The 23,073-nt window shown below is 46.8% G+C and overlaps 2 protein-coding genes across 4 annotated transcripts in view; both read right to left on the reverse strand.

Moving 5' to 3' along the window:
• The window catches only part of smpd1 (sphingomyelin phosphodiesterase 1), a 34,520-nt gene extending 34,236 nt beyond the window's left edge, over nt 1-284 (reverse strand). Inside the window, exon 1 of one of the 2 annotated variants that reach the window (XM_078222634.1) lies at nt 49-284. In XM_078222634.1, coding sequence (XP_078078760.1) covers nt 49-231 — 183 coding nt within the window. In that variant the 5' untranslated portion in view covers nt 232-284. The remainder of the gene's footprint in view (nt 1-48) is intronic. The other variant, XM_078222635.1, reaches the window with a different exon arrangement.
• A 6,204-nt stretch (nt 285-6,488) lies between these two features.
• Nucleotides 6,489-23,073, reverse strand: part of ilk (integrin-linked kinase) — a 128,384-nt gene continuing 111,799 nt past the window's right edge. For both annotated transcript variants that reach the window (XM_078222690.1, XM_078222689.1), the window contains exons 10-13: nt 18,926-19,047; nt 14,868-14,967; nt 8,458-8,588; nt 6,489-7,779 (exon numbers count right to left, since the gene is read on the reverse strand). In XM_078222690.1, coding sequence (XP_078078816.1) covers nt 7,630-7,779; nt 8,458-8,588; nt 14,868-14,967; nt 18,926-19,047 — 503 coding nt within the window. In that variant the 3' untranslated portion in view covers nt 6,489-7,629. The remainder of the gene's footprint in view (nt 7,780-8,457; nt 8,589-14,867; nt 14,968-18,925; nt 19,048-23,073) is intronic.

The raw sequence follows: 23,073 nt of genomic DNA on the forward strand, positions 1-23,073 counted from the left end.
GCAGGATGCCGGGGGGGGCAGGGTGCTGGGTGCCGGGGGTGTTTTTACCTGAAGGGCGATGTCGATTCCGGTGAAAATTGCGCGGCAGGCCGTGCACGAGATGTTTTTCCAGCTGAGGCCGAGTCCGGGGGCTGAGGCCGGCCGGGAGGCGGGGTTGGGGCCGGCAGCGAGCAGCCAGAGTGCGATAGAGAGCCCGAGGGGAACCCGAGACAGAAAAGGCTGCGCCGCCATCGCGGTGAGTCCGCACCACCTGAGTGGGAGGCCTGGGGGCGGAGCCTCGGCCTGAGGGCGGGGTTTCGGCCAGGGGGCGGGGCCTCGGCCTGGGGGCGGGGTTTCAGTCAGGGGCGCGGTTTCGGCCAGGGGGCGGGGCCTCGGCCTGGGGGCGGGGTTTCGGTCTTGGGGCGGAGCCTCGGCCTGGGGGCGGGGTTTCGGTCTTGGGGCGGAGCCTCGGCCTGGGGGCGGGGTTTCGACCTGGGGGCGGGGTTTGGGCCTGGCGGGCGAAGCCACGGCCTTGGGGGCGGGGCCTCGGCCTGTGTGGCGGGACATCGCTCTGAGGGCGGGGCCTGTCCGGGGGAGTGAGGCCTCGGCCAAGGGGCGTGGCTGGGCACAGTGGGCGTGGCTGGGCACAGTGGGCGTGACTGGGTACAGTGGGCGGGGTCTCAGCCTGGGGGCGGGGTTACGGCCTGGGGGTGTGGACAGGCGCTGATTGACAGGCCGCTGGAAGGTGCTGCTCCTGCTGTGGAGGAAATGGCGGACGGTGAATTGGGGCAGGGCTGAGCAGCTGGGAGAGGCAGCACAGAGTCACACTGTGCTGGAAACCCGGGGCCTTTTTATTTAAAACTTCACAGGATGTGGGCCTTACTGCTGGCCAGGATTTGTTTCCCATTCCCTAATTGCCCCTTGAGCAGGTGGGGGTGAGCAGCCTTCTCGAATCCCGGTCAGAAGTTTAACAACACCAGGTTAAAGTCCAACAGGTTTATTTGGTAGCAAAAGCCACACAAGCTTTCGGAGCTCCAAGCCCCTAATTCAGGTGAGTGGGAATTCTGTTCACAAACAGGGCATATAAAGACACAGACTCAATTTACATGAATGCGAATACTTACAACTAATCAAGTCTTTAAGATACAAACAATGGGAGTGGAGAGAGCATCAAGACAGGCTAAAAAGATGTGTATTGTCTCCAGACAGGACAGCCAGTGAAACTCTGCAGGTCCTTCACGACACACGACAGCGCAGAGTCGCTGAGCAGAAACTGATAGCCAAGTTCCGCACACACGAGGACGGCCTCAACCGGGATATTGGGTTTATGTCACACTATTTGTAACTCCCACAGTTGCGTGGACCTGCAGAGTTTCACTGGCTGTCTTGTCTGGAGACAATACACAGCTTTTTAGCCTGTCTTGATGCTCTCTCCACTCACATTGTTTGTATCTTAAAGACTTGATTAGCTGTAAGTATTCGCATTCCAACCATTATTCATGTAAATTGAGTTTGTGTCTTTATATGCCCTGTTTGTGAACAGAATTCCCACTCACCTGAAGAAGGGGCTTGGAGCTCCGAAAGCTTGTGTGGCTTTTGCTACCAAATAAACCTGTTGGACTTTAACCTGGTGTTGTTAAACTTCTTACTGTGTTTACCCCAGTCCAACGCCGGCATCTCCACATCATGACTATTCTTGAATCCCTACAGTCTGAGGTGTAGGTACACCCACAGTGCTGTTAGGGAGGAGCCCCAGGATTCTGACCCAGCCACAGTGAAGGAATGGAGATATATTTCCAAGTCAGGATGGTGAGAGGGGAACCTCCAGGGGGTGGTGTCCCCAGATATCTGCTGCTCCTGTCCTGCTAGTTGGTAGAAGTTGTGGGTTTAAATTGTGTTGCCAAAGCAGCCTATGAGACGGCGATCATCGCTGAGTAATTGTACATACTGTGGGCAGTGTAACCATCTGCAGCTGTCTGAGTGGCAGTGCTCAGGGTGGCACTTGGCTGCCATCACTCACAGATGCCAACCCCTCCAAGAAGACCTGGGTCTGTGCGTTTTGAGACAGTCCAATGCTGGTAGTGTTAAAGGGGACTGCAGTGTGGAACTTCACCAGTTTTCTTTTCAGGGCTCAACTGGGGATGTGTGGAATATCCCAGTCTGCCACACACAAATACATCTGGGAAGTCACCAATGCCTTGTTAGGAAGAACAAACAATTCTGTAAAATTCAATTGCAGACCCTAATTCCCAGCCAACCAGAACTGGTCCCTCCACGCTGATGCTATAGTTAAGAAAGCCTTCTACTTAGGAGGCTAAGGAAATTTGGCATGTCGGCTACAACCCTCATCAACTTTTACAGATGCACCATAGAAAGCATTCTTTATGGTTTAATCACAGCTTGGTCTGGCTCCAGTTCTGTCCAAGACCACAAGAAACTACAAAGCGTAGCCCAGTCCATCACGCAAAGTAGCCTCCCATCCATTTACTCTGTCTACACTTCCCGCTGCCTCGGGAAAAAACTCTTCTTCACCTTCCATCGAGAAAAAGATACAAAAGTCTGAGAACATGTACCAACTGACTCAAGAACAGCTTCTTCCCTGCTACCATCAGACTTTTGAATCGATCCACCATATATTAAGCTGATCTTTCTCTATACCCTACCTGTGACTGCAACACTATATTCTGCAGCCTCCTTTCCGGGCAACACGTGGCACAGTGGTTAGCACTGCTGCCTCACAGCACCAAGGACCAGGGTTCAATTCCCGGCTTGGGTCACTGTCTGTGTGGAGTCTGCACGTTCTCCCCGTGTCTGCGTGGGTTTCCTCCGGGTGCTCCAGTTTCCTCCCACAATCTAAAAGATGTGCTGGTTAGGTGCATTGGCCATGCTAAATTCTCCCTCCCCCTCGATATACCCGAACAGGCGCTGAAGTGTGGTGACTAGGGGATTTTCACAGTAACTTCATTGCAGTGTCAATGTAAGCCTACTTGTAACAAATAAAACTTTCCTTCTCCCCTATGTACTCTGTGAATGGTATGTTTGTCTGTGTTAAATTCGCTCCAGAGATAGACAAAAGGCGGGTAACTATAGACCAGTTAGCTTAAATTCTGTAGTGGGGAAAATGCTTGAATCTGTCATCAGGGAAGAAATAGACATCTGGATAGAAATTGTCCCATTGGGAAGACACAGCATGGGTTCATGAAAGGCAGGTCATGTTTGGAGGGCCGAAGGGCCTGTTCCTGCGCTGTAATTTTCTTTGTTCTACTAAATTTCTGGAATTCTTTGAGGACATTACGAGCACGGTGGACAATGGGGAACCTGTGGATGTGGTGTATCTGGATTTCCAGAAGACATTCAACAAGGTGCCACACAAAAGGCTGCTGCATAAACTAAAGATGCACGGCGTTACAGGTAATATATTAACATTGATAGAGGATTGGTTAACTAACGGATAACAAAGAGTGGGGGTAAATGGGTGTTTTTCTGGTTGGCGATCAGTGACTAGTGGTGTGCCTCAGGGATCAATGTTGGGACCGCAATTGTTAACGATTTACACAGATGATTTGGAGTTGGGGACCAAGTGTAGTGTGTCAAAATTCACAGATGACACGAAGATGGGTGGCAGTGCAAAGTGTGCAGAGGACGCTGAAAGTCTGCAAAGGGATATAGATAGTCTAAGTGAGTGGGCGAGGGTCTGGCAGATGGAGTACAATGTTGGTAAATGTGAGGTCATCCATTTTGGTGGGAATAACAGCAAAATGGACTATTATTTAAATAGTAAAAAATTGCAGCATGCTGCTGGGTGTCCTTGTGCATGAATCACAAAAAGTTGGTTTGCAGGTGCAGCAGGTAATTAAGGCAAATGGAATTTTGTCCTTCATTGCTAGAGGGATGGAGTTTAAAGACAGGGCGGTTACGTTGCAGCTGTATAAGGTGCTGGTGAGGCCACACCTGGAGTACTGTGAACAGTTTTGGTCTCCTTACTTGAGAAAGAATATACTAGCACTGGAGAGGGTGCAGACGAGATTCACTAGGTTGATTCTGGAGTTGAGAGGGTTGGCTTATGAGGAGAGACTGAGTAGACTGCGACTATACTCATTGGAATTTAGAAGAATGAGGGGGAATTTTATAAAAACATATAAGATTATGAAGGGAATAGATAAGATAGAAGCAGGGAGGTTGTTTCTACTGGTTGGTGAAACCAGAACTAGGGGGCATAGCCTCAAAATAAGGGGGAGCAGATTTAGCACTGAGTTTAGGAGGAACTTCTTCACCCAAGGGATTATGAATCTGTGGGATTCCCTGCCCAGTGAAGCAGTTGTGGCTACCTCATTGAATGTTTTTAAGGCAAGGATAGATAGATTTTTGAACAGTAAAGGAATTAAGGGTTATGGTGAGTGGGCGGGTAAGTGGAGCTGAGTCCACAAAAAGATCAGCCATGATCTTATTGAATGGCGGAGCAGGCTCGAGGGGCCAGATGGCCTACTCCTGCTCCTAGTTCTTATGTTCTTATGGCATGCAAGAAACAATACTTTTCACTGTATCCCAATACATGTTACAATAATAAATCAAATTTGCTCCAATCACAGGATTCTCTGAGTGCAAAGGGCAATTGAAAGTAAAAAAAAGTTTATTTAAAGTTTATTAGTAGCACAAGTAGGCTTACATTAACACTGCAATGAAGTTACTGTGAAAATCCTCTCGTCGCCATACTCTGACGCCTGTACGGGTACACTGAAGGAGAATTTAGCATAGCCAATTCACTAACCCACACATCTTTGGACTGTGGGAGGAAACTGGAGCACCTGGAGGAAACCCACGCTGACATGGGGAGAATGTGCAAAGTCCACATAGTGACCCAATCCATCACACAAACCAGCCTCCCATCCATTGACTCAGTCGACACTTCCCGCTGCCTCAGCAAAGCAGCCAGCATAATTAAGGACCCCACGCACCCCCGGACATTCTCTCTTCCACCTTTTTCCTTCAGGAAAAAGATACAAAAATCTGAGGTCACGTACCAACCGACTCAAGAACAGCTTCTTCCCTGCTGCTGTCAGATTCTTGAATGGACTTACCTCGCATTAAGTTGATCTTTCTCTGCACCCTAGCAATGACTGTAACACTACATTCTGCACTCTCTCGTTTCCTTCTCTATGAACGGTATGCTTTGTCTGTATAGCGCGCAAGAAACAATACTTTTCACTGTAAATACATGTGACAATAATAAATCAAATCAAATCAAAATCAAGCCAGGAATTGAACCCGGGTTCCTGGCTCCACCTGAACCAGCTGGGACCAGTGTCCTGGCCAATTATATAACTAGGGCTGTCGTCAGGGTTTTAAATGGTGAAGGGAGGGGTGAGGGTGGGGAGGGTTGGGGGTACGAGTGAAGGGGGAATATGAAGTCCAAAGAGAAAGGTGTGGGTATGGGAACAGCTTAGTGATCCGGGTAAAGAGAGGCAGAGTGGGACAGGAAGCAAGAGTTCAATTAAAAATGTACATCAACGAATAACGTCAGTGCAGAGAATGGAAATTTAAAAAATTAAATTTCTCTATCTGAATGCACGAAGCATCTGCAACAAGTGAAATTCAGTCGTGGCACAGAGGTAAATGATTCAGATTCAATCGTCGTTACAGAGTCATAGTTACAAAGTGAGCAGTACTGGGAATAAATAAATATTCCTGGGTACATAATATTTCAGAGAGACAGAATAGCATCGACTCAGAGGGCGGCAGGGAGACGTCACAGAGGAATTCTGGAAGATGTCAGCACAGTCACCATGACTGGACAGCAGATCTCGGCTGGACACCCTCCGTGGTCAATATGAGGAAGAGCATCGAATCAAAGGGGGGCAGGGAGACGCCCTACATCTCCCCGAGATCTCTGCACTTCTCCAATTCTGGTCTGCGGTCCATCTCGGATCACTACACCACTGGCAGCCTTAACTCTAGAATTCCCTCCCAACAACTCCCTCTTTGATCCAGCCTTTCCTCAAACCTCAAGTGAATTGGTGCCAAAGTTTGTCTGATAATGCTCCTGTGAAATGCCTTCAAGTTTCTTACTTTAAAGGCACTATATAAATGCAATTAATTGTTGAGTCAGAAGATCATGGATTCAGGAACACACTCCAGGACTGAACACAGAATCTAGGCGAGTGGTGGCAGGGGGTGGGTTGTCGGAGGTACTGTTTTGGGGGTTAGTTTAGCTTGGTTGGATGGCTGGTTAGTGATGCAGAGCAACTCCAACAGCGCGGGTTCAATTCCCGCACCGGCTGAGGTTATCCATAAAAGCCCCGCTTTCTCAACCTTGCCCCTCGTTTGAGGTGTGGTGACCCCCAGGTTAAATCACCACCGGTCACTGCCTATGGTCATTTGGGGCAATGGTAACTTTACCTTTTGGAAATGGTTGGGTGGATGTAAAAAATGCCAGGAAATGATTAGAAGACCAGCAGATAACTTTGTAAGTGACTGTCTGCCTTGGAGTGTGTCAAATTCCAGATATCTGACAATGAGACGTACCAGCGCAAGCTGTAACTTGGAAATCCAACTCTCTTTAATGCAAAGTCCATAAAGTTACATTTTCAGTTAAACAGCAGTATATGTAAGAATAAATCAGAAATATAAGTGTTATATAAATTACATAAATTGTTAGCATTTCCATTTGAGCAATGTTAATGCTGCCTAGCCAAAGGACTCAACAGTAATGTGTTCAGGATCCAGTAGGTGGCAACAGTGGGTAGACAAGTTAGTGAAGATTGACCATTGCACAGGTCACAGCACGGGGAAAGGGAGGCAGGGACAAGGTCTTCACATCTCCCACACATACACCAGTGAGAGAACAGGACGTAAACAGTAAGGGCCTGGGCCTGGGATTGCTCAGAGAAACACACGGGGAAAGTCTCCCAGTCTAACCCTGATCAGACTGTAAGTTTTGAATTGCCAAAGTCCCCTCGGACAGGCTGGGTCAGACATTGACCTTCTGGAAACTGTGGTAAACTTCAGTCCCAGCGGAGATATAGGTGGGGGTGACGGGAGGGGGTGATTGGAAGAGAAGAGGTTTGATAATGCTTCCACAGGGTAGAGTTGCAATCAGATCCAGGTTAGGAGAGTGCAGTGAATAATAAAGCAGATGTTTGGCGGTGATTGTTTACGAATAATGATGACAACAGTAACTACAGCAGTCCCATCCTGGAGAGTCACAGACAGAGCCAGACAGTGACCCTGTACCCGTCCCACCAACAGACAGTGTACCATTCCAAGGATTAGCACCGGCAGTGATCTGGAGCAGGAACCCTGGCTGATTTGCCCTCTCTAATCCAGGGATCAGCTGACAGGATTCCACTCAATTTGATTTTAAGTCGTCTCTGTCACCAGACTGGATGGTAATGAAGGCCTTGTACCCCCAGGGATTAACAGAGTTCTCTCAGTAATTAAATAGGCAGAGAAAAGGCTGCAACAGACACACTCACTGTAAACAAATGGAGATAGTAACAGGTTTCTGAAACTGCGAGGTCTCCAGTCAGAGTCCTGGGGCAGTGAGAGTCCTCATGGTGGGATGGTCCTGCAGAGGCTGCGTGTGGTTACTGGAAGCTGTAAGGCTGACAGGTTGGGAGTAAAGGGGACAAAATCCTTCCACCCGCTCTTTATCTACTTGTCTTGCATCTTCTCCATTATAGGCACAATCATGTCGAACTTTGGTCTTTTTGCTGGATCCTCGTTCATGCAGATCTTCATCAGCTTACAGATATGGGGGGAGATTCCGGGGGGGATTGTGGGCCGCAGACCTTCCAGAGACACCTGCGAAATTCGACCCAATAGGTTAAACACTTCAAATATTCTTCAATTAGTATAACTGCACATCTGAAATAAAGCAAATAAGGCAACACAGGACTCCCTGCAACCTAGGCCCTCTGACAGTGCGGCACTCCCTCAGTACTGACTCTCTGGCAGTGAGGCACTCCCTCAGTACTGACCCTCTGACAGTGCGGCACTCCCTCAGTACTGACTCTCTGGCAGTGCGGCACTCCCTCAGTACTGATTCTCTGGCAGTGCGGCACTCCCTCAGCACTGACCCTCTGACAGTGCGGCACTCCCTCAGTACTGACTCTCTGACAGTGCGACACTCCCTCAGTTCTGACACTCTGGCAGAGTCCCATGAGCTTGTCAGTCTGGATTTTGATTTTGAGTTTGGGAAAGTGGACTTGATCCCATGAAATGGTTCAGAGGTTGCGTCTTACCCACTGGACCATGGCTTTCACCGTTATTTTCACACCTCCATCAGATCAATCGTTCAAACTTGTAAATTCAAAACAATCAAAGCCAAATTTCAACAATCTGTCTTCATAATTTAACCCGTTGATTCCTGCAGAACCCCTGACAGACCCATGGAACACCTCATTGTTCATGTGTTCAAAGGGTGGGAGTTGGGACTTTTTTACCTCGGGAGCTCCCCAGTCAGGAGATGAATCAATTCACCTTCATTCCGATCTCCATGTTGGAGAGATCTGCAAAGGGAACCTCCCTGGTCACCAGCTCCCACAGGAGGATGGCAAAGCTCCACATGTCCGCAGACCGCCTGTTAATCTCTTCCGGCTTTTTCTGAAGTGCTGTGTTCAAAAAGGGAAATGATCAGAACACACTGGATTATAATTAATATTAACTGAGCACCAACTAACTACAGTGAACTACAGCCTGTGACAGAATGCAGTCAGATCATAAGGTTATAATCGTCCTACTTTCATGTTCATATTAGCTGGTCAGAGAGAGAGGTAATGAGAGTTTAACTGGATGCTCCAGTATTAATTCACCATGAGGTGGAATTGGGGAATAGACCAGATGAACATGTGGCTGGAGAGATGGTGTAGGAGGGAGGGATTCTTGGGAAGATGAGACGTGTACAAGTTGGACGGGTTGCACTCCAGCAGGACTTGGACCAATATCCTGACAGGGGTTTTTGCGAGTGTCATTGGGGAGGGTTTAAACTTGAGTGGCAGGGGAATGGGAGACATAGGAGAGGAAAACAGATAGAGATGAAAGACAGAAAAGTAGAAAGCAAAAGTGGAAGGCAGAGGGAATGTGGGCTAGCAGCAAATAGGGCCATCGTCTGAAAAACCATGTGTAAAAATGTTAAAAAGACAAGTTTAAAATGAATGGAGCAGTTGCAATAAAGTCAGGGAGATGAATTAACAGCACATGTAGTTGTAAATGTTTTGTCTGTTTAGCGCACAAGTTACAATACTTTTCACTTTATACCAATACATGTGACAATAATACATCAAATACAATGTGATTGCTATTATGGAGACATGGCTGCAGGGTGACCAAGGCTGGAAACTGAATAACCAAGAGGAAGGACAGAGCAGAAAGTGAAGGAGGTGGGGTGGTGTTGTTGGTCAAGGATGAAATCAGTGCAAAAGTGAGAGAGGATATTGGCTCAGAAAATCTAGATATCGAATCAGTCTGGGTGGAACTAAGAGGCAGTAAAGAGCAGAGAACATTAGTTGAAGTTGTCTATAGGCCTCCAAACAGTGCGGTAAGGTAGAGGATGAAATTAAGCAGGAATTTGAGATGCAGGTAACAAGGGTGCTACAGTAATCAAGGGTGACTAATCTCCATATAGATCGGGCAAACCAAATTAGCAACAATATTGTGGCGATGAATTTTATAGACCAATATGTTGAGGAACCAACTAGGGAACATGCTATTCTAGGTTTGGTATTATGCAATGAGAAGGAGTTAATAAATAATCTTGTTGTGCGGGGTCATTTAGGGAACAGTGACCATAACATGATAGAATTTCTCATCAGGATGAAAAGAGAGGAAGTCTAATCTGAAATTAGGGTCCCAAATCTAAACAAAGGAAAGTACAAAGATATGAGGCAGGAATTGGCTAAGATAGATTGGGAAACATCATCAAAAGTCATGATGGCAGTTAGGCATTGGCTAACATTTAAGTAACAAATTTTTACATTGCAACAGTTATACATTCCTTTCTGGTGTAAAAACACCAGAAACATGGCCCAACCATGAAAACCAAAAGAAATTACAGACAGTATTAGATTCAAAGAAAGATGACAGAAAAAGTAGCAAACTTGAGGATTGGGATGTTCAGAATTCAGCAAAGGAGGACAAAGAGATTATGAGGGTAAACTTGCAAGTGGTATAAAAGTGAACTGTAAAAGCTTCTATAAATATATGAAAGGAGAAAGATTAGTGAAAACAAACGTAGGTTCCTTACAGTCTGAAACAGGAAAATTTATAATAGAGAACAGTGCCCCTGCACAACAAGTACTCCTGCTTGAGTACTGCTGGGGGGGACAGCCCGCCTGGGGGAAGCAGCAGTGGCCGTGTCTCCGCAGTGGAGTCCAGCCCTGTAACTCAGAGGGCTAAGGAAAAGAGGAGGAAGGCGGTATTAATCGGGGACTCGATGGTGAAGGGGACAGACAGGCGTTTCTGCGGAGGTAGGTGGGATTCTCGCATGGTGGTCTGCCTCCCTGGGGCCGGGATCCAGGATGTCGCTAGTCGCGTCCCGGAAATCCTGAGGTGGGAGGGCGAGGAGCCTGAGGTAGCGGTACATATTGGTACCGCTGATGTGGGTAGGAAGGGAGAAGGGGTCATGAAAAGGGAGTACAGGGAATTAGGGAGACAGCTGAGAAAGAGGAAAGCAAAGGTAGTAATCTCAGGATTACTGCCTGTGCCACGGGAAGGTGAGGGCAGGAATGGAGTGAGGTGGAAGATGAATGTGTGGCTGAGGGACTGGTGCAGGGGGCAGGGATTCAGGTTCCTGGACCATTGGGACCTCTTTAGGGGCAGGGGTGATCTGTATACAAAAAACGGGTGGAACTTGAATCACACGGGGACCAATATCCTGGCCGGTAGGTTGGCTAAGGTTACTGGGGAGAATTTAAACTAGATAGGTTGGGGGGAGGGGAGCTAGAAGAGTTGACTAGGATCAAGGAACTAATTGATGGGGTGGAGGATGCAGGGGTAAGGGGAATTACAAAATTAATGGTAGAGGAGAGGGTGCAAGTGAATGAAGGCGGTAATTTAGATAAGGGAGTAGAGGGAGAGGGTGTTCGCGACTCATCAAAGCGGGTCCAGATAAAAGCTGGAATAAGGACACTTTGCCTGAATGCACGAAGCATTCGGAACAAGGTGAATGAGTTGATGGTGCAAATCAGCACGAGTGGGTACGATCTAGTGGCCATTACAGAAACGTGGCTGAAAGGTGACCAGGACTGGGAGATGAATATCCAGGGGTATCAGGCGTTTAGGAAGAATAGACAGGAAGGAAAAGGTGGTGGGGTTGCGCTATTAATAAGAGATAATATCAGGGTAGTACTGAGGGATGACATAGGCTCTGAGGAACAAAACGTGGAATCATTATGGGTAGAGATGAGGAATAGTAGAGGGAGAAAGACACTAGTAGGTGTGGTATATAGGCCCCCAAATAATAATGTTGAGGTAGGGAGGGCTATAAACAAGCAGATAAGGGATGCGTGTAAAAACGGAACGGCAATAATCATGGGGGACTTCAACATGCACATTGACTGGCAGACTCAAGTCGGTAAGGGTGGAATGGAGGAAGAGTTCTTAGAATGCTGTCGGGATAGTTTCCTTGAACAGCATGTTACGGAACCGACGAGGGAACGAGCTATTTTGGATCTGGTATTGTGTAACGAGGTAGGTAGAATTAAGGATCTTATTGTGAAGGACCCTCTTGGGTCTAGTGACCACAATATGGTCGAATTTCTGATTCAGATGGAAGAGGAGAAAGTTTGGTCCCAAACCAGTGTCCTCTGTTTGAACAGAGGGAAATATGATAGGATGAGGGATGAATTGGCTAAGGTAGACTGGGAGAGCAGGCTGGCAGGTAGGATAGCTGAGGAACAGTGGAGGATTTTTAAGGAGATCCTTTTCAGTTCTCAGCAAAAATATATTCCAGCAAAAAACAAGGATTGTAAGAAAAGGGAGAACCAGCCGTGGATAACGAAGGAAATAAAGGAGAGTATTAAAATAAAAACAGCTGCGTACAGAGTGGCCAAAAATAGTGGAGAAACAAGTGATTGGGAAAAATTTAAGAAACAACAAAGAGAGACTAAGAAAGCGATAAAGAAAGGAAGGATAGACTATGAAGCTAGGCTAGCAATTAATATAAAAAATGATAGTAAAAGTTTTTATAAATATATAAAAAGGAATAGAGTGGCTAGAGTGAATGTTGGACCCTTGGAGGACGAGAGGGGGGAGTTAATAGTGGGAAATGAGGATATGGCTGAGTCTTTAAATAAGTTTTTTGTGTCGGTCTTCACGGTGGAGGACACAAATACTTTGCCAAATATTAACGATAGAGGGTTGGCAGCAGGAGAAATACTTAATACAATTAATGTTACCAGAGAGGCAGTGCTGGGTAGACTAATGGGACTGAAGGTGGATAAGTCCCCGGGTCCGGATGGAATGCATCCCAGGGTATTGAAAGAAATGTCAGAGGTAATAGTGGATGCGTTAGTGATTATTTATCAAAACTCGTTGCATTCTGGGGTAGTGCCGGTTGATTGGAAAACGGCTAATGTTACGCCGCTGTTTAAAAAAGGAAGGAGACAAAAGGCGGGTAACTATAGGCCGGTCAGCTTAACGTCTGTAGTAGGGAAAATGCTGGAATCCATTATTAAAGAGGAGATAGCAGGGCATCTGGATAGAAATGGTTCGATCAATCAGACGCAGCATGGATTCATGAGGGGAAAGTCGTGCTTGACGAACATGTTGGATTTTTATGAAGATGTGACTAGGGCGGTTGATGGAGGAGAACCGGTGGATGCGGTGTTTTTGGATTTCCAAAAGGCGTTTGATAAGGTGCCCCATAAAAGGCTACTGAAGAAGATTAGGGCACACGGAGTTGGGGGTAGTGTGTTAAAGTGGATTGGGGACTGGCTATCCGACAGGAAGCAAAGAGTCGGAATAAATGGGTGTTTTTCCGGTTGGAGGAAGGTAACTAGTGGCGTGCCGCAGGGATCGGTACTCGGGCCGCAGCTATTTACCATTTATATAGATGATCTGGAGGAGGGGACGGAGTGTAGGGTAACGAAGTTTGCAGACGACACAAAGATAAGTGGAAAAGTGAATCGTGTGGAGGACGGAGAAGATCTGCAGAGAGATTTGGACAGGCTGAGTGAGTGGGCGAGGATATGGCAAATGGAGTATAACGTTGAGAAATGCGAGGTTATACACTTTGGAGGAAATAATAACAAATGGGATTACTATCTCAATGGAAACAAATTAAAACATGCTACCGTGCAAAGGGACCTGGGGGTCCTTGTGCATGAGACGCAAAAGCCCAGTCTGCAGGTACGACAGGTGATCAAGAAGGCAAATGGGATGTTGGCCTATATTGTGAAGGGGATAGAATATAAAAGCAGGGATGTCTTGATGCACCTGTACAGGGCATTGGTGAGGCCGCAGCTGGAATACTGTGTGCAGTATTGGTCCCCTTATATGAGGAAGGATATATTGGCATTGGAGGGAGTGCAGAGAAGGTTCACCAGGTTGATACCGGAGATGAGGGGTTTGGATTATGAGGAGAGGCTGAGGAGATTGGGTTTGTACTCGTTGGAGTTTAGAAGGATGAGGGGGGATCTTATGGAGACTTATAAGATAATGTGGGGGCTGGATAGGGTGGAGGCGGAGAGATTCTTTCCACTTAGTAAGGAAGTTAAAACTAGAGGACACAGCCTCAAAATAAAGGGGGGTCGGTTTAAGACAGAGTTGAGGAGGAACTTCTTCTCCCAGAGGGTGGTGAATCTCTGGAATTCTCTGCCCACTGAGGTGGTGGAGGCTACCTCGCTGAATATGTTTAAAGCGCGGATGGATGGATTCCTGATCGGTAAGGGAATTAAGGGTTATGGGGATCAGGCGGGTAAGTGGTACTGATCCACGTCAGATCAGCCATGATCTTATTGAATGGCGGGGCAGGCTCGAGGGGCTAGATGGCCTACTCCTGCTCCTATTTCTTATGTTCTTATTTCTTATGTTCTTAAATGACATTAGGCTAAGTGGTCTGTAATTCCCTATTTTCTCCCTCACTCCTTTTTTAAAATCACTCACCTGATGAAGCGGCAGCACTCCGAAAGCTTGTGCTACCAAATAAACCTGTTGGACTTTAACCTGGTGTTGTGAGACTTCTTACTGTGTCTTTTTTAAATAGTGGGGTTACAGTTGTCACCCTCCAATCTGCCGGCACTGTTCCAGAATCAACAGAATTTTGAAAGATAACAACCAACGTGCGCAACATTTCCATGGCCACCTCCTTTAGTGCTCTGAGATGTGGATTATCAGACCCTGGGGGTTTATCAGCTTTCAATCAATTAGTTTAGTTCTGTCTTCATGGAGGAAACACAAATAACTTCCCAGAAACTCTAGGGAACCAAAGGTTTACTGAGAAGGAGGAATTGAAGGAAATTAGTATTACTAGAAAAATAGAGCTGGATAAATGAATGGGATTGAAAGCTGATAAACCCCCAGGATCTGATGATCCACATCTCAGAGCACTAAAGGAGGTGGCCATGGAAATATTGCGCACGTTGGTTGTTATCTTTCAAAATTCTGTAGATTCTGAAACAGTGCCGGCAGATTGGAGGGTGACAACTGTAACCCCACTATTTAAAAAAGACACAGTAAGAAGTCTCACAACACCAGGTTAAAGTCCAACAGGTTTATTTGGTAGCACAAGCTTTCGGAGCGCTGCCCCTTCGTCAGGTGAGTGATTTAAAAAAGGAGTGAGGGAGAAAACAGGGAATTACAGACCACTTAGCCCAATATCAGAGTACCCCAAAGTGCACAGTGCAGTCTATAGTTCAGTGAACAGTAATAAAGAGACAAGTGGAATCGTTTACCTTCTGGAGCGACCCAGGCTGGAGCATACATTCGCCCTGGGCACTGGAAGGAAAACTTAACATCGGCCATGCTGATTCGAGCTGTCATGTCCTCGTCAATCTGTTTATCAGAAAACAGGAAGTGATAAACCGGGCTGAGTTGAGATGTAACGGGAGAAACGGTTCCTGTCCATGGCAGATGGCGGGATTTGAATTCATTCAAAAAAATTCAAAAAAAAAAAAAAAATATCTGGAATGAAGCATCTACTGATGACCATTGTCGATTGTTGGAAAAACCCATCTTGTTCACTAATGTTCTTTAGGGAAAGAAATCTGTTGTCTTTACCTCGTCTGGCCTACATGTGACTCCAGAGCCGCAGCAATGTCGTTGACTCTCAACTGCCCTCCAAGGGCAACTAGGGATGGGCAATAAATGCTGGTCCAGCCAGCGACACCCATGTCCCACGAATGAATTAAAAAAATACAATCACACCTTATGTTCTGGGAACCTATATAAGGATTCAGAGAGGGAGGGAGCAAGGACAAAAACAAAAGATAGAAAAGGGAATAAGAAAAGTGATAGGCAGAGAAATCAAGGACAAAGTTCAAACAGAGTGAAGGGAAAAATATCGGGAGTAAGGCAAACAATGTTAAAAAGACAAGCTGAAAGACCCCGTGTCTTAATGCGCGGAGCATTTGCAATAAGGCGGATGAGCTAATCGCACAGATAGATGTAAACGGGTACAATATAATTGGGATTACAGAGACAGGGCTGCAGGGTGACCAGGGGTGGAATTTGAATGTCCCAGGGTATTCAATATTTAGGAAAAGGTGGTGGAGTGGCGCTGCTGGTTAAAGAGGAAATTAATACAATAGTGAGAAAGGATATTAGCTCTGACAATGTGGAGTCTGTATGGGTAGAGTTGAGAAATGCCAAAGGGCAAAAAACATGAGTGGATGTCATATATAGACCCCCAAACTGCAGTAGGTGATGTTGGGAATGGCATTAAACACGAAATTAGAGATGCATGTGATAAGGGAATATCGGTGATCATGGGTGATTGGTTGGCTGTAGAGATTTGCATTCTAATCAGTATTCTGTAACTTGGGTTTCCTCCGGGTGCTCCGGTTTCCTCCCACAGTCCAAAGATGTGCGGGTTAGGTTGATTGGCCTGGTTAAAAATTGCCCCTTAGAGACCGGAGATGCGTAGGTTAGAGGGATGAGCAGGTAAATATGTGGGGGTGGGGCCTGGGTGGGATTGTGGTCGGTGCAGACTCGATGGGCCAAATGGCCTCCTTCTGCACTGTAGGGCTTCTATGTTTCTATGTTCCAGAATCAATGAGAGATTGATCCAGCAACAGGAGGAGGCCAGTCAGCCCGTTGTAGACTGTTTCACCATTTAATGAGATCACCACGATTGCCCCATTTCCCTTCAAACCTCTGGCTAACAAAGATCCCTCAATCTCAGATGCAAAATTAACAGTTGGAATCAGAATATAGTACAAAGGAGGAGGCCATTTGTCCCCTTGTGTCTGGGCTGCCTCTTTGAAAGATCAACTCGCCCAGTACCACTTAGCAACCCTTTCCTCTCGTCCGGCAAGTTTCTCTCCTCAGAAAATTACCAATTCTCTTTGTAACTCACGATTCCATCTGCCTCCGCCACATTCTCAGATTGTGCTTTCCAGATCCTAAACACATATTGGTGTTTGAAAAAGATCTTTCTTATGATGTTCCCTGTTTTTCAATCCTTCCACCAATGAGAGGGGATCTTCCCTATCTACTCAGTCCAGTCCCCTGATGATTTTGAGCAAATCTACCAATTGAATCAGATGACCTGTTTCTGTGCTATAAGTTTGATGTATTTTTTTTATTCATTTGTGAGACATGGTGTCACTGGCTGGTCAGCATTTATTGCTCATCCCTAGTTGAAACTGAGTGCCTCGCTCGGCCATTTCACAGGGCAGTTGTGAGTCAACCACATTACATTGGCTCTGGAGTCACATGTAGGCCAGACTGGGTAAGAACGGCAGATTTCCTTCCCTAAAGTGACCCAAATGTAACATTAGTGACCCAGATAGATTTTTCCAACAATAGACAATGATTTGATTTAATTCCAGATTTTATTTATTGAATTCAAATTCCACCATCTGCCATGGCAGGATTCGAACCTGGGTCCCCAGAACATTAGCCGAGTCTGGATTAATAGTCTAGCAATAAAACACCAGGCTATTACCTTCCCTTAAATTCTTGGTAAATCTTCTCTTAACCTTATCCTCGAAGGAGCATCATCCCAGCTTCTCTATTCTATCCACAGATTTTTACTCTCTTGTGGTGTAACCTGCTTGCCTGGTCTAAGTCCCATTTCCCCAAGAGCTGGTCCCAATGAGCTATGTCTATAGCCATGAACTTTACAGCTCCATCCTTCTCTACTTCTACTCACTGACACTGGATGGGGAGTAATACTACCTTTCAGATGCTGCTTGCTCGTTTCCTTCCTGGCTCCCTAAACTCTGCCTGCAGGACCACATCCCACTTTCCAGCATTGTTGTTGGTGCTGATGCACACTACAAGCTCTCGTTGTTCACCCTCCTCTCTCTGAATGCTCTGCGGTCGCTCAATGTCATCCTTGACCCTGCCACCAAGGAGGTAACACACCATCCTGGAATCATGCCACAGAAAGGCCCATCCATTCCCCTAACTATCCAATCACCTTGCACTGATGTTTTCTCACTCTTCCTTCCCACAGCTGCAGTGCCACAAAGCTGCCTCTGACTGCACTCTCTGGATAGACGATCACAGCTCTGGATTTTCCAAACTGGTCAGGCATCAGCTGCCATTTGAAGAATGTTCTGCACTCTGACCACCCTTTATGTACAGACGTGTATCTGACTTTCACTCCTGGAAGATCTGGCTCTAATTTTTAAACATTTTTTGCTGGTCGGCGTTGGACTGGGGTAAACTCAGTAAGAAGTCTCACAACACCAGGTTAAAGTCCAAAAGGTTTATTTGGTAGCAAAAGCCACAAGCTTTCGAAGCGCTGCCCCTTCATCAGGTGAGTGGGATTTCAGTTTCAGTGGGATTTCTAAACTCCCCAACCAGCAGAAATATTTTCTCCCTATCTACTCAATTTGCTATTCTTAATATCTTGAAGACTTTGACCAATCCACCTTATACCTTCTGAATTAATGGTAGGGCGTTGGGGAGAGTGATAGAACAAAGAGATCTAGGGGTACAGGTTCATAGCTCCTTGGAAGTGGAGTCACAGGTAGACAGAGTGGTGAAGAAGACATTCAGCATGCTTGGTTTCATTGGTCAGAACATTGAATACAGGAGTTGGGACGTCTTGTTGAAGTTGTACAAGACATTGGTAAGGCCACACTTGGAATACTGTGTACAGTTCTGGTCGCCCTATTATAGAAAGGATATTATCGAACAGGAAAGAGTGCAGAAAAGATTTACTAGGATGCTACCGGGACTTGATGGATTGAGTTATAAGGAGAGGCTGGAAAGACTGGGACTTTTTTTCTCTGGAGCGTAGGAGGCTGAGGGGTGATCTTATAGAGGTCTATAAAATAATGAGGGGCATGGATCAGCTAGATAGTCAATATCTTTTCCCAAAAGTAGGGGAGTCTAAAACTAGAGGGCATAGGTTTAAGGTGAGAGGGGAGAGATACAAAAGGGTCCAGAGGAGCAATTTTTTCACACAGAGGATGGTGAGTGTCTGGAATGAGCTGCCAGAGGTAGTAGTAGAGGCGGGTACAATTTTGTCTTTTAAAAAGTGTTTAGACAGTTACATGGGTACGATGGGTATAGAGGGATATGGGCCAAATGCGGGCAACTAGGATTAGCTTTGGAGTTAAAAAGAGGGCAGCATGGACAAGTTGGGCCGAAGGGCCTGTTTTCATGCTGTAAATCTCTATGACTCTATGAATTCCAGGGAATAGAGCCCTAGTGTAATCTCACTTGTGAGTTAACCCTTCAAGTTATGATTGTTGTTTAATACTCCAGCCCCAGACAAACCCGATTACCATCCCACCACCACGCACAGTTTGAGTGAATCACGATGCAGACAGCTCACCATGATGCTCTTGCTGTTGACGTAATGTCTGGGGATGAGGGGTTCCAGGGTGTGCAGAAAAGCCAATCCCCGGGCAATATCCAAGGCAAACTTCACCGCTTGGGTCTGGTCCACCACAAAATCTGAAAAGGAGAGAGCAAAAGTGAAGGAGAGATCTGAGGGAGTGCCGCACTGTCAGAGGGTCGGTACTGAGGGAGTGCCGCACTGTCAGAGGGTCAGTACTGAGGGAGTGCCGCACTGTCAGAGGGTCGGTACTGAGGGAGCGCCGCACTGTCAGAGGGTCAGTACTGAGAGAGTGCTGCACTGTCAGAGGGTCAGTACTGAGGGAGTGCCGCACTGTCAGAGAGTCAGCGCTGAGGGAGTGCCGCACTGTCAGAGGGTCAGTGCTGAGGGAGTGCTGCACTGTCAGAGGGTCAGTACTGAGGGAGCGCCGCACTGTCAGAGGGTCAGTACTGAGAGAGTGCCGCACTGTCAGAGGGTCAGTACTGAGGGAGTGCCGCACTGTCAGAGGGTCAGTACTGAGGGAGCGCCACACTGTCAGAGGGTCAGTACTGAGAGAGTGCCACCCTATCAGAGGGTCGGCACTGAGAGAGTGCCACACTATCAGAGGGTTGGTACTGAGAGGGTGCCGCACTGTCAGAGGGTCAGTACTGAGGGAGTGCCGCACTGTCAGAGGGCCAGTACTGAGGGAGTGCCGCACTGTCAGAGGGCCAGTACTGAGGGAGTGCCGCACTGTCAGAGAGTCAGTACTGAGGGAGTGCCGCACTGTCAGAGGGTCAGTGCTGAGGGAGTGCCGCACTGTCAGAGGGTCAGTACTGAGGGAGTGCCGCACTGTCAGAGGGTCAGTACTGAGGGAGTGCCGCCCTGTCAGAGGGCCAGTACTGAGGGAGTGCCGCACTGTCAGAGGGTCAGTGCTGAGAGAGTGCCGCACTGTCAGAGGGTCAGTGCTGAGAGAGTGCCGCACTGTCAGAGGGTCAGTACTGAGGGAGTGCCGCACTGTCAGAGGGTCAGTACTGAGGGAATGCGACACTCCAAGATGCAATGTTCCGGTGCCTTCTTTCAGATGTTTGTTTCATTCATTTACAGGATGTGGGTGTCGCTGGCTAGGCCGGCATTTACTGCCCATCCCTAACTGCCCTCCATTTCAGAGGGCATTTGAGAGTCAACCACACTGTTGTCGATCTGGAGTCACATGTAGGCCAGACCAGGTAAAAACGTCAGATTTCCTTCCCAAAAGGCGTTAGCGAACCAAGTGGGTTTTTACAACAATCGACAAGGGTTTCATGGTCACCATTAGACTTTTTATTGAATTCAAATATCACCATCTGCTGTAGTGGGATTTGAACCCGGGTCCCCAGATCTTACATGGGGTCTCTGGTTTACTAATCCAGTCGCAATACCACGACGCCGCCACCTCCCCTCAAACACCCTGTAGTCCTCTAAGCCGAAAGTTAAAGATTCCTTGGAATTACTGGAGGAGCAGCTTCAAGGCTTGGTGATTCCAATGTATTCCTGACCACCTTCCCACATTCTCCCCTCTCTCAACTGGAGGCCATCCAAACCTCTGCTGCCTGTCTCTGTTACTCTATCACCCGTGCTTGTTAATTTACACCAACTCTCGGTAAAGCAATGTCCATTTGAAAATTCTCACCCTTATTTCCAAATTCCTGCAGAGTTTCGCCTCTCCCTATTTTGATAATCTCCACCCCTCTGAGGGTTTATGCCCCCTCCCCCTCCACATTCATCTAATTCTGGCCCCGAGTGTGTCGCGGATTTTAATTCTCCAGTTTTCTGTGCAGATGTTAGAAGCTCGCAGTATAGGTCAGTTACAAGTGTCTATTCTGCGTGTGTGCGCTTGAAACACCGAGGAACAGTTTACTGTTAACAATGGGAATCATAGAATCCCTATAGTGCAGAACGAGGCCATTCGGTCCATCGAGTCTGCAGCAACTCTCCGAAAGAGCATCTTATCCAGGCCCACCCACCCACCACATCCCCATTATCCCAAACATTTACCATGGCCAATCCACCTAACCTTTACAGCTTTGGGATTGTGGGAGGAAACTGGAACACCTGGAGAACAAAGAACAAAGAGTAGTACAGCACAGGAACAGGCCCTTCGGCCCACCAAGTCTGTGCTGACACAGATGCCTCTCCAATCTGATATTTTCTTGCCTCTACGTGGTCCATATCCCTCTATTTCCTGCCTATTCATGTATCTACCCAGATGCCTCTTGAACGTTGTTATAGAATCTGCTTCCACCACCTCCTCCGGCAGCGCATTCCAGACATTCACCACCCTCTGTGTGAAAAACTTGCCCCTTGCATCTCTTTTAAACTTTCTCCCTCTCACTTTCAACCTATGCCCCCAAGTAATTGAACCTTTGACCCTGGGAAAAAGGCTCTGACTATCCACTCTATCCAAGCCTATCATAGTCTTGTAAACCTCTATCAGGTCCCCCCTCATCCTCCGACACTCCAATGAAAACAATCCAAGTTTGTTCAACCTTTCTTCATTGTCCATATCCTCCAAACCAGGCAACATCCTGGTAAATCTCTTCTGCACCCTTTCCAATGCATCAACATCCTTCTAGTAGTGTGGCGACCAGAATTGTACACAATACTCCAAATGTGGCCTAACCAAAGTCTTATACAGCTGTAACATGATTTTCCAAAACCTCTACTCAACACCCCAACTGTTGGAGGCCAGCATGCCATACACCTTCCTGACCACCTTGTCCACCTGAGTTGCCACCTTCAGGGAACTATGGATCTACACGCCTGGATCCCTCTGTATGCTAATATTTCTAAGGGCTCTACCATTTGCTGTATATTTTCCCTCTGCATTAGACCTTCCAAATTGCGTCACCCCACATTTGTACGGATTAAGTTCCATCTGCCATCTTTCGGCTCAGGTCTCCAGCTGATTTATATCCTGCTGTATCCTTTGACAATCCTCCTCACTATCCGCTATTCCCCCAATTTTTGTATCATCTGCAAATTTACTAATCAGACCACTTACATTTTCCTCCAAATCATTTATAAATATTACAAATAACAGAGGCCCCAGCACTGATCCTTGTGGAACACCGCTTGTCACAGATCTTCAGTTAGAAAAGTACCCTTCCACTGCTACTCTCTGCTTTCTATGCCCAAGCCAGTTTTGTATCCATCATACCAGCTCATCTAGGAACCCATATGACTTCACCTGAATTAACCTGCCATGAGGAACCTACTGCCCTTGTCAATCTTTCTTGTCACTTCCTCAAAGAACTCAATTAATTTTGTGAGACATGACACCCTCTTCACAAAACCATGTTGCCTATCGCTAATAATCCTGTTCTCTTCCAGATGTGAGTACATCCTGTCCCTGAGAATCTTCTCCAATAAATTCCCCACTACTGATGCAAGGTTCACAGGCCTGTAATTTCCCGGATTGTCTTTTCTGCCCTTCTTAAACAGAAAAACAATGTTAGCTACTCTCCAATTCTCTGATACCTCGCCCGTGGCTAAAGTGGATACAAAGATTTTGGCCGAGGCCTCAGCAATTTCTTCCCTTGCCTCTCTCAGTATTCTGGGATAGACCCTATCTGGCCCTGGGGACATGTCCACCTTGATTTTTTCAAAACCTCCAATCACTCCTCCCTTTTTATCTCAACATGTCCTAGAATGTCAACATTCTCCATTCTACACTCCCATCCACTACATCCTTCTCCTTTGTGAATACTGATGCAAAGTACTCGTTAAGGACCTCACCCACCTCATCTGGCTCCACACACAAATTCCCTCCACTATCCTGGAGTGAACCTACCCTTTCCTTAGCTACCCTCTTCCTCCTTATATAAGCATTAAAAACCTGAAGATTCTCCTTAATCCTGCCTGCCAAGGACATTTCATGGCCCCTTTTTGCCCTCAACATTCCCTGTTTAAGCTCTTTCCTGCTATCTTTGTATTCCTCAAGAGCCTTATCCGTTTTCAATTTCCTGAAATTTATGTATGCCTCCTTCTTCTTTTTCACTGAGCTCACAATCTCTCATCATCCAGGGTTCCCGAATCTTGCCGTCTTTATCCTTCATTTTTACAGGGACATACTTGTCCTGAATTGTTAACAACTGACTTTTAAAAGACATATCGGATATGGATTTACC

The sequence above is a fragment of the Mustelus asterias genome, chromosome 10 (assembly GCF_964213995.1).
Source record: "Mustelus asterias chromosome 10, sMusAst1.hap1.1, whole genome shotgun sequence".
Taxonomy (NCBI): Eukaryota; Metazoa; Chordata; class Chondrichthyes; order Carcharhiniformes; family Triakidae; genus Mustelus; species Mustelus asterias.